This window comes from Rhineura floridana, chromosome 7 (genome assembly GCF_030035675.1).
Source record: "Rhineura floridana isolate rRhiFlo1 chromosome 7, rRhiFlo1.hap2, whole genome shotgun sequence".
In the NCBI taxonomy this organism is placed as follows: Eukaryota; Metazoa; Chordata; class Lepidosauria; order Squamata; family Rhineuridae; genus Rhineura; species Rhineura floridana.
In genome coordinates, this window is record NC_084486.1 from 124,115,895 (window position 1) to 124,132,743 (window position 16,849).

General features: G+C 47.7%; 1 protein-coding gene across 3 annotated transcripts; it reads right to left on the reverse strand.

Annotated features, from left to right (window-relative positions):
* Positions 1–211: 211 nt before the first annotated feature.
* SHOX2 (SHOX homeobox 2) lies at positions 212–16,625 on the reverse strand. 3 transcript variants are annotated; one of them, XM_061637156.1, is made up of 6 exons: positions 16,291–16,625; positions 14,939–14,955; positions 12,760–12,968; positions 6,929–6,986; positions 6,534–6,622; positions 212–2,187 (listed from the first exon to the last, which is right to left on the reverse strand). In XM_061637156.1, the coding sequence occupies exons 1-6, from the start codon at positions 16,623–16,625 to the stop codon at positions 1,894–1,896; spliced, it is 1,002 nt and encodes a 333-aa protein (XP_061493140.1). In that variant the 3' UTR covers positions 212–1,893. The 3 variants fall into 3 exon arrangements, with proteins under 3 accessions (XP_061493140.1, XP_061493142.1, XP_061493141.1); XM_061637158.1 differs by lacking the exon at positions 14,939–14,955 and having other exon boundaries at positions 212–2,151; positions 16,346–16,625; XM_061637157.1 differs by lacking the exon at positions 14,939–14,955 and having other exon boundaries at positions 16,346–16,625.
* Positions 16,626–16,849: the final 224 nt, after the last annotated feature.

Here is a 16,849-nt window from a genome sequence, read left to right on the forward strand (position 1 = left end):
AAGCTTGCGGGAATGGATACACCTTTATAAATGTAAATGTACTGCCTTCAAGTCGATTCCGACTTATCGCGACCCCATGAATAGGGTTTTCATGAGACTGAGAGGCAGTGACTGGCCCAAGGTCACCCAGTGAGCTTCATGGCTATGTGGGGATTTGAACCCTGGTCGTAGTCCAACACCTTAACCACTACGCCACACTGGCTCTCACACATTCATGAGATCAGATGCAAGGTTTTGACAGAGCTGTCAAGTCACGAGTTATTGCAGCCCAACTAAATATGGACTCCGTATCCTTCCTGTTATCATTATTGGGACGTGATTGGTCGCGGGTGCGATACAATCTTAATCGTCGAGGGAGTGAAAAATAAAAGAAGGGAAGGTTATTTGCTTCAGCCCTGGTTAGGTTTGGAAATCAGACAGCCTCACAAGCTGGAGCCCCCATCCCAATACAGTCGCGCACCAGTCCCATTGAAATCAATAGAATTCATGTGAGTCGCGACTATATTGATTTTAAACTGAGGTGGGGCCTCTGCTTGGCGTTGGAAATAGAGACAGCCATGTTGCTTCATTAAGGGGGGGATTCAAGATCTACAGAATGACAATATATTTCTTAGGACCAACCGACTTGTCACAAAGTCATGAGCAAGCCTTCGGATTCTCCAGACCTCATCAGGCTGAATGGTGAGTTCCCCCTCCCCAAAAGGGGGGAGTTTTTGTAGGAGAAGAGGAGAGAAAAATCCACAGGTCCTAGGTGACATGCGTTTGCTTGAAATTAAATCACCATACTGTTTAAAGTCTCATGTAAGGACGCAAAGGATGGCAGCCTTAAATGCTACTAAGGCTGCAATTCCGTCTAAGGATAGGGGCACCTGACCTCATTGATCTGGGTGGGTTTGGACGCGCTCAGCTATGCACAGGGGTCTGAGCGTAGGTTTCTCTGAATTAGGGCCTTGGGTATACATCTCCCTCAATCTGGGGGAAAGCCCAAATTTAACGAATCGACTTTATTTCATATGTTGATTTTGTTGGTCTGATTGCAGTGAAGTGCAAATTATCCGAAGGGACGCCAAGAAGAGATGAAACACAAAAAGCAAACAAAAACACGCAGACCCGGAACTCTACTAACAGAAGGTATCCCGATCAGTTTTTCATTAGAAATTGGCAGAGAAATAATCGTCTGTTTCTCTCTCACACACTCACATTTTTTTTTTTAAAAAAAGATCCTCCTCCCCCCTCTTCCCCATTTTTAAATTCTTTTTTCCTTCTCATCTCCGTTTCTAGACTGCGGCTGTTAAAACTCAAGGATCTGATGCAACGTAAAAGGAGGCCCGCCTCGCTTATCAAATTTCTCGTATTAAAGTGAACTTCGCAGAAAAAGATCAGTTTCAAAACCTGTGAACTTCCCAGCTGCGTGTCTATTTCATCTAATTCTTTAAATAAGCGTATATGTGTCTTCCTGCCAGTTTCTGAGTCAGTTCTCTTTCTTCTTCTCCTTAGTATTATTATTATTAGCAGCAGGAGGAGGGGTTCCCTCTTTCCATTAAAAGAAAAAAAGATCAAATTTGTTTTCTTTCTCTCCTGGCTTCATCGCCTTCGTCTTCTATCGCTTTTTCGTTCCAGTGAACACCTCGTGGTGGGTTTTCCTTCCCCGGAGTTCATTTATTTTGTCTTTCACATTTTAAGTCGCTCAGGACCAAAAGAAAAATAAAGGACCTTCCCTCTCTGGGTGAGTTAAGATCGGCCTCTGTTTAGGATGGGTCGCAGGGGAGGAGGAAGGAAGTCTCAGAGGGGGGGGAATCCTCCTCCAAAGAGCCCCAGAGCCTCCCCCGGACCCCCGCCGGTGGGTCGCTCGGCTTGCGGTGGAATTGCAACGTGCCCAGGAGGGAGAAAGAGTCACAGGCCTAGAGCAGCCGCGTGCTTTTTGGCTTTGAGTCTGAGGTCCGCAATGCTCGAGTTCTTGCTGGTGGTCTTGGCCGCCGCGGCTGCAGCCACCACCGAAGCGGCCGACGCTGACTCGGCGGCCAGCGTGGCCAAGGGCAGGCCGAAGGGCGGCGCCGGGAACATCATGTAGGGCGCGTGCGCGGCCAGGTGCGGGTGGAGATGGTGGTGCGCGTGCGCCACGGCGCTGTCCAGCTGCAGCTGCGCCTGCACCTGAAAGGACAAGGGCGTCACGTTGCAATGACTATCCTAAAAGGTGCAACAAGAATGGGAAAAAGACAAGAGCATTAAAACAACCGCGATCTCACTACACAGCCTCTAAGGGCTTGCGAGCCTTCAGCTCACTTACTAGGAAGTAAGGCCCGTTGAACTCAATCGGACTTACTTCGGAGTAAATACTCAGTGCTCCAGTTAAAGGGGGACGGAGTCTAATGCCCCCCCTTAGGCACTTTGGGGGGGACAAAACTAAAGGGGGATATGGACCAACTGAGGGGGATGCCACCATCTTTCCTCCCTTAACTCGAGCACTAAAGGTACTTAAGATCCGGCTGTGTATATATATTTATAGTCCCTGCTGGTTTATTCCTAGAAAGAGAAGAGAGTTCATATACTCGCAAGTCTGCCTGTGAGTGCATTCAGAACTACAACCCTATGCCCATTTGACAGGTATTAAACCCCATTGGACACAGTGGCACTTACAGTAAGTAAAAATAGTAGTAGTAGTATGATTACACTATAATCTTATGTTGGGTTCATTTGTGCAGCCTGACCCAAAGCATGCTTACTCCAAAGTCCATCACCAGCAATGTTCAATTAAGTTTACTCCTTCAGCATTGACATTTTATATTTACATAATGGCCCAAGAAGCTGCCTTGTACAGTCAGACCATGGGTCCATCTAGCTCAGTATTGTGTACACTGACTGGCAGCTGCTGTCCAGGACTTCAGTCTCTCTAGGGTCTCTCCCAGCCTTACCTGGAAATTTTGGGAATTGAACCAAAGATCTTCTGCATGCACAGCTGATGCTCTACCACTGAGATATCAAGTGGTTTCCAGTGAAATAAATGCACTGGCAAAAGCATTAGCACTAATTTCTAACAGTAAAACATCTAAATAATCACATTCAAATAAATTCATCTCCAAAACACCTGTCACAATACTTGCAAAAAATGATACCTTCATCAAAACAAATGTATCTGAGCATGTGCAGAATGCCTTTCCCTAGGACCCAAGTAATCATAGCCAGACCACCACACCTTTACGATTAGGGCACAACATAACTAGGCCACAAAATGTGGCTTTTTCCAGACTCTTGAGTACTTATTAAAGACAGTATTTCCGGGGAAAGGTACTCCTAAATAAAGCACCTTATGCTTAAACCCAAGCATATGAGGTCTTTCTGTTGTTCCTCATTAGTGAAAAAATTGCCCCTGAGCATTGTCAAAAGGCTTATTGTGGTCCAGAGATCACCAGTGCCTTTGGAAACAGGTCTAAGCCTTGACTCATTAAGTCCTGAACAAAGTGATAGTATTAATACTATATACATGCACAGAGTGTCATCCCTCATAGTTTCATATTTGGGACTGCAAGATAGACTTCCAGGTCGCATTATGTTGCTTCCATGTAGACTTAATCCCCTAGCACAGGGACTGGGAACCTGTGGCCTGCCAGTTGTTGCTGGACTACAACTCTCATCACTCCTGACCTTTGGCCGTGGTGTGACTATGCTTGATCGCCTTTCTTCTGAGTTTATTGCCTGGCTAGGGGTATGGGAGCTGGAGTCCAGAAACACCTGGAGAACCAGAAGTTCAGCATCCCTACCTAGGACTTTTCCTGTTGGAAATTAAGCCTCTCCTTATGACAGGTTGGCTACACTGCAAACAACCTGCTTGATAATTTGGTTATATGCACAAACTCTTTATGCTGTTTGGCCTTGTGAATTCTCAATATGCACTGCTCTCTGGATAGGCAGTCTGTCTGGATGCAGTATCTCCTTGAATATTCTCACTGGTCAGCTATGTCCTACATTGATTAACTCACCAATTTCATGTGCTTTCTGAATTCTGACATGTGTCTGTTGCATGCCCTAGTTGCAGGAAGTGCTGCTTTGGGACTGGCTATGGCTGAAAAGTGTCACCATGTTCTGACTGCTTCTGTTTCCTGCTTGTGGTTGCTGCTGGCTGGTTTTGCATGCTAGTTGGCTAACCCCAAGCAATATAGGCTAATTGGCTAACACTTCTCTTTTTGCCGTCCCTCCACATTTAATACAGGCTCCCAGTTTCAAATGAATGTGCTTGATTGCCTTTTTATAAAAGTTTGCTTGTGCATTCATCTGCTTTGACTATATTTTTCTAAAAGTTTTTGCTTCTGTCTTCATAATCTGAAGACAAGTGAAGCAATTATGCTGCCTTGAGGTTGTTGTTTTTTAACTACACAGAGCCAAGGGAAAACAGGCATTGTCTGACTCTGCTGTCCTGACAGGCCCTACACTCACAGCCCTTGGCTACAATCCTGCACACATTTAGTTTGCTTAAATGCCATTGAACTTCAGGACTGTAGCCCTGATAGCATCAAGCCAGCGCCGAGAGCCCTACTTTATCTTGTGCCTTTCCCTCAGCTCTCTAATGGCTGTACACATCTATCATTCTCAGTCATCTCCCGTATGACCTTTGTGGTGTTACTATCCATACCAATCACACACACCCATCACCACCCACATTTTGAGACAAGGCTTTGCTATTGCTTTTATTTATTATGGATGCAGATCTTTTTCACTTGGCAGAATCTACACGCTTTCCTTCTGATCCTGTTTCATGTCTGAGAATATCTCATCCTACATGAGACATGCAACCCAGACCTATGTATATTTAGTCAGAAGTAACGTACCTCTGCATAGGACCAATATTTAAGAGTCAGTGATTTGTCTACAACCAAATAATGACCATATGTGTCCCAGAGAACTTTAAGAGTGCTCCAATACCATGGCCATTAGAAGATACCACTAATGTCAATAAACCTGAAATATATGGCTTTCCCATGGACAGAGAACAATGAATTTATGAAAGAAGGGGGATACGAACCCACTGGGTTTTCTAGGTCCAACACACTTTTTCTAAAATACATTACTTAGAAGTCCTGGTGAAATCAGCTGAAGTTACTTCCAAGTAATGGCCCTAATTCAGGGACCAAGTTAGGAATGCTAAAGCCCATTGAACTCAGACAAGAGTGGGGGGGGGACTTGTGGCCTTCTAGGTATTGCTAGACTACAGTCCCCACCATCCAGGACCATTGGCTGTGCTGGGGCTGATGGGAGTTGGAGTCCAAAAACGTCTGGAGGGCTACAAGTTCTCTACCACTGTGCTGGGCCCAGGCTGATATGTTTAGAATCAGGGTTGCAAGGCTTGTCTTTCCTGACAAATGTGAGTTGCTCAAGACAGAAACTCCCCCCCCTTCCAAGACAGTATTTGGAGTTGGATTATCCTGTTAAAATTAATCCACCATAAAAACTTGTGATAGTTTCTTATTAAAAGAATATAAAAATTACTAACCCAATACTGATCATGCTACAAGATTTCAATTAACACACCCGCATACTGTATATATCCATGCAGGCAAGGACCACCTACTTCCTATGCATAGATAAACAGGCCCATCAAAGTCATTTCCTTCCATGGGGTGGATGCTCAGGAATTCTCTGGAGCATGCAGAGGACCAATGCACTTCCTAGAGAGTAAGCCACGTGAAACACCTAAAACTTAGTTCTGAGTACACATGCATAGGGTTGCACCGAGATAGAACTTGACTTAAGCTCCCATAGACCCTCACGCTGCGATCCCCTGTGGTAGCTCAGTGGTAGAGCATCTGTTTTGCATATAGAAGGCCTCAGGTTCAATCCTTGGTGTCTCCAGCTAGGTCTGGGAGAGATTTTGGGAGTCACTCACCTACATGGTCTGCATCCTGTCCGCTTACCAGAGATTAAACCCCAATGAACCCAATGCGTAATATCCCCGAGGAAACATGAATAAGTTGGGCTGCGCGTTCAGCCGAACCCCGGGGTTTATGTCCCCTTCCGGAGTTAACGTGTGGAGGGTTGGGCTGCACAAATACAGCCTTAGCCCATTTCGAGAGAGTCGACTGGCCTTTCCCGATCCTAATCACGCTTCCTTGCAAGTAAGCTCCCTTGACACCAGTGAGACTTAATTCCGAGTAAGGCTTGGATCCTACCAACGACGGTAACAAACCCTCGCGTTTCCGTTTAAAACAATAGCGCTGAATGCCGGACAGCAGCGGCTCTGAGCGCCTTTACACCCGGTTTTTATATCCCACTGAGCTCATTAGGGCATGTTTCCGAGGAAACGCGTATAGGATCGGGCAGGGCTGCAGATGCACTAAGGATCGAGGTGTTCCATGCCCAGGCCAAAGACAGGCATCCGCGGGGAGGCAACTTTTTACATTAATGTTAGGTATAGGATTGTCCAGCCGTTAGCAAGGGAGCTGACCACAGCGGTCAGTTGTCGCGGGGGAGGAGAGAGCAGCCGCTTGCTCTACCCTGAGCGGAAAGTGGGCGGCCTCTCGCTTCGCCGTCTTTGTACTTGCCTGCTGGAAAGGCATCCGCAACGCGCCCACGTTCACGTAGGGGGCCACCCGGCACGCTTCAAACTGACTGGCTGCTCCTATGAGGACTCCTGAAAGAAACAGGCGGGGACCGGATGAGAAACTGAGCGAAAAGTCATTTTTGTTATCTGTTTTGGCTTTCCTCTGCGGCTTTTATAGCGTTTACTCAGGAATAAGACCCACTGGGGTCCGATGGGGCTTATTCCCAGGTAAGGGTGCATAGGAAATACAGGCTTAGGCAAGGAGGAGCTTTTAGGCGGAGCCCAATAAAAGTTCCCCGGGGCCTGGAATGTAGAAGGGATGCGGGAAAGGGATGTATCACCTAGCAAACAAGTGCTAGAACCCGTTGACGCGCACTACTGTGCAGTTTCACATACCTTTATGGAGTTGATTTTCTTGCTTTCTGCATTTAGCTCTTCTGTTCTGAAACCATACCTGGGCAGACACGGAGAAAACGGGCTCAGTACAAAAGGGCATCTGTATCTATCCATCTGGATGGGTATCCAGATAACACGCAGCGAGAGCGATCTCTCTAGCCATGTTTGATACCAGTAAATGAACGTTATGTTCTGCAAGCAGCAAGCTATCCCCTACTGGAAGCCTGCCTCCCCCGAGTCCAAATCGGAGGGGAACCTCCAGGCCCTAAAATTCTACCCCACGTGTTTTCCTCATTGCAGACCTCTATGGTTATCTAGGCCCACCGTTTTTGACAAAGGTATCCCGAAAAATATAGTTGTGTGTAGAAAAGAGAGTGTCAACAACTGTAGCTTTGCCAGACCTGCTGGAATCACCTCGTCTGTTAAAGGGACAGGAGCCCCCTCCTGCTTTGCCTCTGGACACCCTAGTTTTAATCCTGTACATGCTTACCTGTGAAAAAGTCCCATTGAACTCAGTAGGATTTACTTCTGGGTAGGATTGCGCTCTTAGGTGCAAAGATGTTGATTTCGTTCTTTCTTTTTTAAAACTTTACATAGCAATCTGGAAAGTTTAGTCTTGTTAACCAAATTTTAGCTTTTGGAAAGTCCCATAATAATTTTGGGATCTACATCTCCCTGCACGCCCAATTTCTAGAGATAAATAAATGTCTCCCTTTCAAAATTGTCTACTATACAGTGTTTTAGATTACCTGTGTACCATATACCAGCCTCCTAGGTGTCCTAGAAACAGTTAGAGAGGAACAATGCTAGTTTTTACTTTCTTAGGATAAATTCCCATTCAGAGGCATCTAGTAACGTACCAAGCTTCAAACTGTCTACGAGTTGGCCTACAGTATACTAACCATGTTAGGCCTCCCCTGTTTTGAAAGGGCATCCCACTTTCACACATTTATAGCAACCAAGGTACTTGGACCACACCTGTTCCACATTTCAACATAGGAATAGCCTGCTGGATCAGGCCACTGGCCCATCTAGTCCAGCTTCCTGTTCTCACAGTGGCCTGCCAGATGCCCATGGGAAGCCTGCAAGCAGGACCTGAGTGCAAGAGCACTCTCCTCGCCTGCGGTTTCCACCAACTGGTATTCAGAAGCATGCTGCCTCCCATCGTGGTGGCAGAACATAATCGTCATGGCTGGTAGCCATTAATAGCTTTATCCTCCATGTATTCGTCTAAATCTCTTTTAAAGCCATCCAAGATGGTACCTTCTCTATGCAGTGCTTTTGAACTGCATGCTGTATGAAGAAGTACTTTTTTATCTGTCCTGAATCTTCTAGCTACATTGGTTGTCCATGAGTTCTAGTGTTATGAAAGAGGGAGAAAAACTTTTCTCTATCCAATTTCTCCGTGCCTTGTATAATTCTATGCACTCCTGTCATGTCACCTCTTACACGCCTTTTCTCTAAACTAATAAACCTTCAAATGCTGCGACTTCCTCGTAGCACTGAATCCCTAACCCTGTGTATCTTCACATGCAATACCAGCCTAATGCACTCATTTCCAGCATGTCCTCTCCCTCTCAGTCCCGATCCAAAACAAATTGACTTGGACATAATTGTATTAATCTCTCCCTTTTCCTCTTTCGCCATTAGTATTTTAGACTTGAATACTAAAAGAAACAGCCAAAGACCATGTATATTGAGGCAGGAGCAAGCCCCATTGCCTGTTCAATAGAAGTTTACCCAAGGAAGGCAGCAATCCAATAATGTCTGCTCAGAAGTAGGCTCCATTGGGTTCAATGGGACTTACTCCTAGGTAAGTATGTATTGGATTGCAGCCTAAATGTGCACAGAGGCTGCAGCCTTACTTGGGAGTAATTAACATCAGTTCAACTTCCTTCCTTTCCCAGTAAAAGTAAGGCACGGCACTTTAAACTTACATTAACCACTACAGTCCTATACACACTCCAATAAGACTTAGGACAGACTCGCTCCCGTGAAGCAGGTGCTTCTTAATGCAGTCAAGGGAACTTAAAATGGCCGAAATGTTACCAGATTCCGCTGGGTTAGGATCGGAAGGCACTTGTGTTGATAAATACAATCCCAAACTGGAAAAGGCTTATTCCGGAGCAGGTTTCCCCCCTTAAATCAATGGGAATTACAATCCTGGGGGGCTGTTGCTTGTCCCTTCGGAGTAGATTCCACCAGTATTACCAGCTGGGCCAAATGCAAGGGACGAGCCAGGAATGAAACTGACCAACATGTGAAACGTTGCTTGAGCCTTACCCATCCCCCTGACCCCGCGCTTTAGAATCCAGACTTAAAAGGGCGCAGCTCTAGGAAATGGGCAGCTGCCTCCCGTTCTGATTCTTGCTCAATGACTTTCTCGGGCCCCGTTTCAGTTTTCGCCAGTCGAATTCCCCCAAGGGTCCCCTCCCATCTCTCCGTGGTATCTAATGCTAAAAACTCATGATAAAGGGGTTTAGATGCTTACGCAATAAGACCCGAGAAGAACGCGCCTGTTAAAAACCTGTAATATTAATTAGCTTTATCTTCAAGAAAAACGGCACACCAAAGCGTTTAGTGACTCACTTTTGGGGGATAATTGCTATCATAAAAGCTTCGTTACAAAGAAGTTGGGAAATTCTCTGTTCCTCTGTGCAGTGGAGTGCAGCACAGAAGCGGAATAATTGTCTCATTATTATGATAAGCTAATTTCCTGTCATCGGAAGGGGGGAGACGCTTCACACAAGGCAAGGAGATACTTCAACTATTGGAAATAGGGGAAAGTTTAACAATCAGGATCAAGAATTGGGCCCATTTTCCCTGAGAGAGGAGGAGATTTGTTCAGTCTTGGAGCTAGGTGTACTAGGGCAGCCCGATCCTTTGCATTTTCACTCAGATGTAAACCCCATTGAGTTCAATAAGGCTTACTGGGATGAAGCACCACTGAACTCAGGAGGACTGGCATCCGAATAAACCTGCAAAGGATCGGGCACTTAACCCCCGTTCAGCCCCATTCATTTCAATGGCAGTGTGATTCACATAAGTGCTTTGAAAATATTGTCCCGGTTTTATTGAGTGAGTTAGTTATTGGGGCGGGGGGGAGGGGAGGGGAGGGGAGGGGAGGAGATATCTGTTTTCCATCTCAAAGGTCCTAACTATCATGTGACTGTTCGTTCCCCAAGACAAAAAAGGGGGGAGGGCCTGCAAGGGACGCAAAATCTGATTGGGATCTTAGCCTTTAAAGTGGAATAAGGAACTGTCAGCATCTAACCACAAATGTTCCACGTTCCAGCTAACACTACAGTCCGACACTTACTGTCCAAGGAAGTAGATATGATGTGACCCGACCCTATGAATGATTTTGACACTGATGTAAATGGAATGGCGTTTCATGGAATTTGCACGAAATCCAGGTGCCTAGGATGACTGCCTAAGGTTGCCATCCCCACAGAAAGCCCTACTGAGCATAGTAGGCCACACTTCTGAGTGCCTGGATCGAGTTAGACGGCTGCGACCCCTTGCCTCTTTACCTGGAAGCCAGTCCCATTTAGTTCAATAGGACTGGCTCCCAGATACATTTGTGTGGGATTGCAACCACGCAGCCCGATCCTATGCATGTTTGCTACGCAAACACACATTTTCAAAGCGGGCTATTAAACTGCGCTCCTAACCATGCTTACTCGGAAGTAAATCCAACCGAAATCGTCCACGGTGCTTACTTCCAAGTAAAGTTGGCAGGAAGGAATCGGGGTGATTCGGATTGCAGCTTCCAGACTTCCCCCTTGCGGCTTCCAGGCTCGCTTTTCCACCCTCTGACAATGGGAGCCTGGAAGCAAAGTCTAAAACAAAATAACCGCGAAGCGTTTTCTGGGGACATTTAAAAGGAAAGAGACTATAATATATGCAAATCTCTGAACGTTATTCTGAATGGATTATGGTGGGCACTAGTTATTCTTTTGTTGAATCCAGCAAATCTCCCTCCGTAGGAATCACCTCCCATATATTATATATCTATCTATCCACAGACCAGTTAGGGGACTGAGCATTTCGTGGTGGTGTTTAAAAAAAAAAGATGGAGAAAAATAGAAAAGCAGAGAGGAATGAAAAGGGAGGACTCTTTTTCTTCAGGCTGTGAAGTCTTTCAAAAATTCTGTTTCTCTTCCCCTCCAGTTTCCTTTTATCCACACACACACACCCCTTACTACAACGCGCCTGTTCAGTTTCTGTCATTATCCGATTACAAGATGCAGAGAAAGCCTTTAAGAACTCGAGCCCCGTTCGGTGCAGATGGCAAGAGCCCACCAGCGCAAAGATGGAGGGGAAAGTATCTATTACAAGCCAAGAACTCGCTGCTTAGCCTGGTTCGCAGCTGCAGATGTTAGGGGGGAGGGGGGAGGGGGGAGGGCTGAAAGCGCTCTCCATGTGTGCACACAAAAGAAGGCCCCGTTTTCTGCGGAAACAACACTGAAACTTATGGGACAAGTGACTTGGGCCTCTGGCTAGCAGGCTTCTTTCTGGACCAAAGTTCTGCCTTTCCTGGACCAAATCCTCTCTTTCCCTTCTGTTGGCCCCCGTTAGAGAAAATGGGGGGAGGGGAGGGAGGGAGAGAGAGAGAACGGGCTTTGGAACCGAAGCTTGAAAGATCCCTCGAAATATGTGGAATGTGCAAGGGAGAGATGGTCCCCAAACAGACTCTTTGAAATCCGACTGCATTAGCTAAGCCACGCTCCATGTGTATCTGTTCCTTCCTCTAGTCCCTGGAGATGTTTAATTACTTCCCTCTTTAAAAAAGTAAATGGACTGTAAATGTGCACACTTTAGCAACTCCCAATTTCGTTTATTAGTCAGCCCCTCTATAAAGTTAATTCATACATCTGCCTGCCCTTTCCCTCTCTCTTTTTAAACCGAACCAGCATCCATGTTTGAAGAGAGAGGACGAATATAATCTAAATGGTCTCAATATCTCCCCACCCCACCCCCTCACAATAAAAGCATAGCTATCTGAAGTTTTAGAAAGGGGAACCTTACTCCAGCACTGCCAGACACATTTACACACCTACTTTGAGCACTAGTCACTCTCCGCTTGGATCCACTCCCCTCAATTTATTCAGTCTGTTCTGTCGCTACTATCACAACTTTAGACTGTAGGCTCCTTCGGGCAGGGGCCTTTATTTTTTGCTACTTTTCGCTAATGCCATACAATACCGCAGACCTTGATGGCTCTAAGCATTTCGAGTGGAGAACCGGAAGAAATGGGGCACAGAGTGGAGGCGAGCAGGAGCAGCACATCCCAATACGGGTGAAACTATGGAAGCAAGACAGGCATGACCCCTCCAGGACATAACCTTAAACAAAACCAACCAAGGAAATGGAATTTCCCCCCAACCCATGTAGGATCAGGACGAACGGGCGCAGACACTACATCCCAATATCGATTATACTCGGGAATCGCCACTCTTTTCTACTCAGAACCACGAACAACTAGCTGGTCGTTCCTTTTTGGTGGTAGACTCATTTCTCCCCCAGCGCCACTTCTCCGCCGTCCCCTCCCAGCAAATGCTCGGAGGAGGAGAAGGGGATCCATCGGATTCGAATCTACAGATACCAACAATCACTGAAAGAGGAAATAAATCCATCTGATGCCCGGCTTGCCAATACCAAGCGCGATCCTAAGCGTGTTTGTTCCGAATTAAGTCCCGGGAAGTTCAGCGGGACCGACTCCTGAGTCAAGTCGCCGCTCCTCAATTCCCAGGGTAATTAATCCGCCTTAAGGTCCCTTCGATCAGCCTCCTTGACGAGCCTCCCCTGCCCGGAAAGGATTTCCTCACCTGCACTCGAGCTTCGGACAAGCCCAGCCTCTGGCTGAGTTCCTCTCTCATGAAAGCATCCGGATAATGGGTCTCGTCGAACAGCCTTTCCAGCTCGTTCAGCTGCTCCAGGGTGAAATTGGTCCGGCTTCTCCTCTGCTTGATCTTCGTCTGTCCTTCGTCTTCCATCACTTTGGCATCCTCTTTGCGGTCCTTCAGCTCTGGGGAAACTGGAGAGGAAAGGAAAACACAGACACATACGCAAAATCAGACACACAACCCCAAGCACTAAACAACCGCACAGCCCCTGGATCGGGAGGCCATTGTCTGATCTGGGTTCCCCCCACTTGCGTGTTTACCTTAAGTCGAGGAGAAGGGGGGGAGGGAAAGGAGGAAGAGGAGGAGCAGTGGCAGGGATCAATGAAATGCTAAAAGGTCACATCTCTCAACAGTTTCGAGGCTGATGGGCTCCCCTGGCGAATGAGGGCCGAATCGGAGCGCCCCGCAAGCGGGTACCCGCCTGACCGAGAGACAGGACCGCCTTGCTCAGGTTGCCTTTGCTTCAGTTCCCATCCTACAAGACTGAAGCAGATCTCACAGATGTTCAAACGGACTGAGAGGCTGCACTCCTAAAGACGGTAAGAAAGTAAGCCAGTGGGGACTGACTGAGGGACAGAGACAGAAAGGATCGCGCTCCTACAGCGCTACCGCAGGCGTGTCTACTCAGAGTTCAAGTGGATATAGGATGGCTGCCTTGTAAGATCGCAGACTTTCCCCGAATAGTTTGCCCCTGGATCGTGGTTCAGGCAAGTAATGTTCCCAGACACATCTTCTTAGAATGACTTGGGAAAGAGCGCGTGGTTTCCCAAAGGACCAGCCTGAGACTACCATCCTCCGAAAGACGGTCTTATAGTGGATCCGACGGTGCGCTTCCGTTTGAAGGGCGCTGGCCGGTGCGGTTTGATCCGAGGTGGGCCCCTCGCTTTCTGTCCATAGTCCCCAAACCCTCCGCAGAACGCAGGTCCCTCATTTTTCAAGCTGAAGTCTTGAAAGGGGTTTGAAAGCTACCCAAGAGCTGGCTCTCCTTCCGCAGAGAGGCTGGTTTGTGGTTTGACGGCGATCCTTTGATTGTTGAGAGAGACGCTCAGAGCCATGTTTCTCCACCTGACTGGGTCTGCCCTAAGAAATTCAGGGTCATTGCAAGGGGGGGAAGAGAAAATGCCCGGCCCCTTTCCCAATTCATTTAGAGACAACAACAAGAAACAAGCTGGTCAGGATCCCGCTCCTTCCCCCCCTCCCAAGTACCCAAGGATAGGATGCGAGCTCTCTCCTCCCCCCTCTCAGATCAGTCGCAGCCCGCCTCCCATGGAAAGCGGTGACAAAATCCTATAGAAGTGAACGGAGCAGAGCTGCCGCCCTTGACATTCACGCCGGCGGCTTGTTAAACCCGCGCGGCCTTTCAAGTTGTACCTATTCAAAATCACAGCGGCAGGTGTCGGTGGGGGAGGTGACACGCGAACCGCCGCTGGAATTGCCTCTTTAAGCTTCCAGCGGGGGGAGGGGGGATTCAAGACCTGCTTGACTTTATTTATTAGGAGGGGCAGAAAGACCTCTCTCTTAAAAGGTACGATTATCGGAGGAACTGTTTCTGAGCCAATTAAAAAAGAAAAAGAAAACTTTGCTCATCGTTTTGCCTCCTCCTCCTAACCCCTCAGTCGGTTATCCCCACCTCCCGGTCGAAAGGCATAGACTGCAAACTCCTCGAGGCAGGGACCTTGGGACTTTAATCAAGGGGGACATGGCGTTCTATAAAGGATGATCGGCCTTGTTCATGTTCTCTCTGTTGTTCGGCAGCACCAGACCTCCCCCTCCCTCCACGGAAACATTTCACTTCGGATACCAGGCCCTGTGTAAACGTGGCGGCGTGACGCGGTTCGTTCAGACTGCAGGGGTTTCCTAACCTACAAACAGGGTTTCCCTCCCCGCCTGCCTGCCGTGAATGTGTTTGCCCACCGCCCTTCCGAAGTTTGTTTACTGTCGCTGCGTTTGTCTGTAATCAGGTTCAGCATTTGTTTATAAAATCATTTCCGGACGATGTCTGCGGCTCAGTTCCGATCTGGAGAGAGCTACTTTCGGTGAACAAAAGAGATGAAATCAACCCTCCTCCCCCGACTATGGCATCTGCATTCTCAAACCACACGCAGGTATTCAAATATACTTTGGAAGCCGCGGGGCTCTTTGGCTAAGCAAACAGGAGAGGATATTTTGCAAAAGAGCATTTTCATTCATTTCTCTGCCTCGCTCCTCCAGTATCATGTCTTTGAAGAGGATAAGAACCTCGAATAACAACAAGCGAAACCCCTCGCTTGGATTTCAAGATCACTTCTTAGCAATGTTTCTAACATTTTAAAACAGTTGTGTAATTTATTGTTCGTTTTTGTATAGCTATTCCTCGTTTCAAGGAAACGCACTTGGAGAAAAATACGTAAAATGTTTCCTCTCTGCTTTTGGAGTACCCAGTATTTAATATTCTCATTCACAAATAAATGACTGCATTTCAAACTTTTAATCATAGTTAGAGAGGTTTCCAAGCCATCTTAAACAGAAATCGATTAATTTTATTTCACATTTGCTTCCAGTACCACCCCCTCTCCTCTTTTTTTTGCATTGTAAACAGGAAAAGATCCCATAATAAAGCAAGTTAATTATCGGCTTAAATATTGTGACAGAATTGAAGGTGACATATTCTTTTTGACTAATTGGGGGAAATAGCACAACAATTTATATATGTTGAGCTCCTTCACTGTGGATGAGACGCTACAAGGATAAAAAGAGACCTTGGGACCATCACAGTGGGAGCCTCCCGGGTTCAAAAACCTGCCACACTTTCCAGAACAGCACAACGCAAAGCCTTACCCTCAGTATTTAACAGTATTCCCATTTATACAGGGAGAAGACAATGCATATATAAATATATACACGCATGGACATCACAAACTGGCTAACCTAATAAGGTGAGCGCCTGTGATTTTACAGCCTCCCCATCTTTCTATCCAGAAGAGAGAAAGGAAGGGGGGGAAAGCTACATCCCCAAAACATATGTAGAGTTCAGCCAGGAAAAATCGTCACACAATCATGTCCCAGACAATCTGGACTGGAGCCTCAGCCTATCGTAGAGTAATGGCCGGCCTGTGTTATGTTAATAAGCTAGCCGCTTTGAAATTGATTAGAAAAAGTACTAATACTAATAAATTTATGGGTCTCTTTCCCCAATCGAAAGGATAGGGCGTCTGGATCTATCGACTAAGAGACTCCACGACGACACTCTCTCTGCCGTCCGCGCCTTCATTCATTCTCTCGTAAGTTTCATCGCCGCTGCGGTCCTGCCGGACGCAGCGCGCATTTTTGGCGGTGGGGCTCTCGGAGCAAAACCACACACATCGCCCCCGCCCTACCCAGCGAGAGAGAACGAGAGAACCCTTCCCCTGATCTTCCCCCTCCCCGCCATCCCACCATCTGGTTCCTAACGCGCGGTCCCCTGCCCAGCCTGACATTCCCGCCCCCATCCACCCCCCAGCGACCCTCCTGGCAGAGAAGGGCTCTTCACCTTCGCTGAGTTTGGGAGTGCCCGCGTCCCTGGTCCTGTCGACGGCGCCCATGTCCAGTTCTCGGACCGGCGATCGCCCACCTGCGCAGCCGCCGCCGCCTTCAGCTCCCCGGGCCGCCGGGCTGCTGCCGTCCTCCCGGCTGGGCTCGCTGGAGCCTCCTGACTCCTTGGCTGCCCTGACAGGTCCGCTTTCCAGAACCTCCCTGTACGTGATGAGCTCCTTTTTCTCTTTCACTTTCTGATCAAACGACTTGGAAACAAAAGCGGTAAGTTCTTCCATCGCCGGCGCTTTGCGAGGCTCTTTTTTTCTCCCTCTCGCTCGCCTCCTCTAGCTGTTCCAAGCCCCCCAATAAACACATCAAGGGGGTAGTGAGGAGGAGGAGGAGGAGGAGGAAGAAGATGAGGGGTGGGAGAAAAGGGGGGAGGAAGGGTGTGGGTAAGGCGCGCGGGGGGGAGAGAAGACGAGAGAGAGGGGGGGGGGAGGGAGGGAGGGAAGCCGCAGAG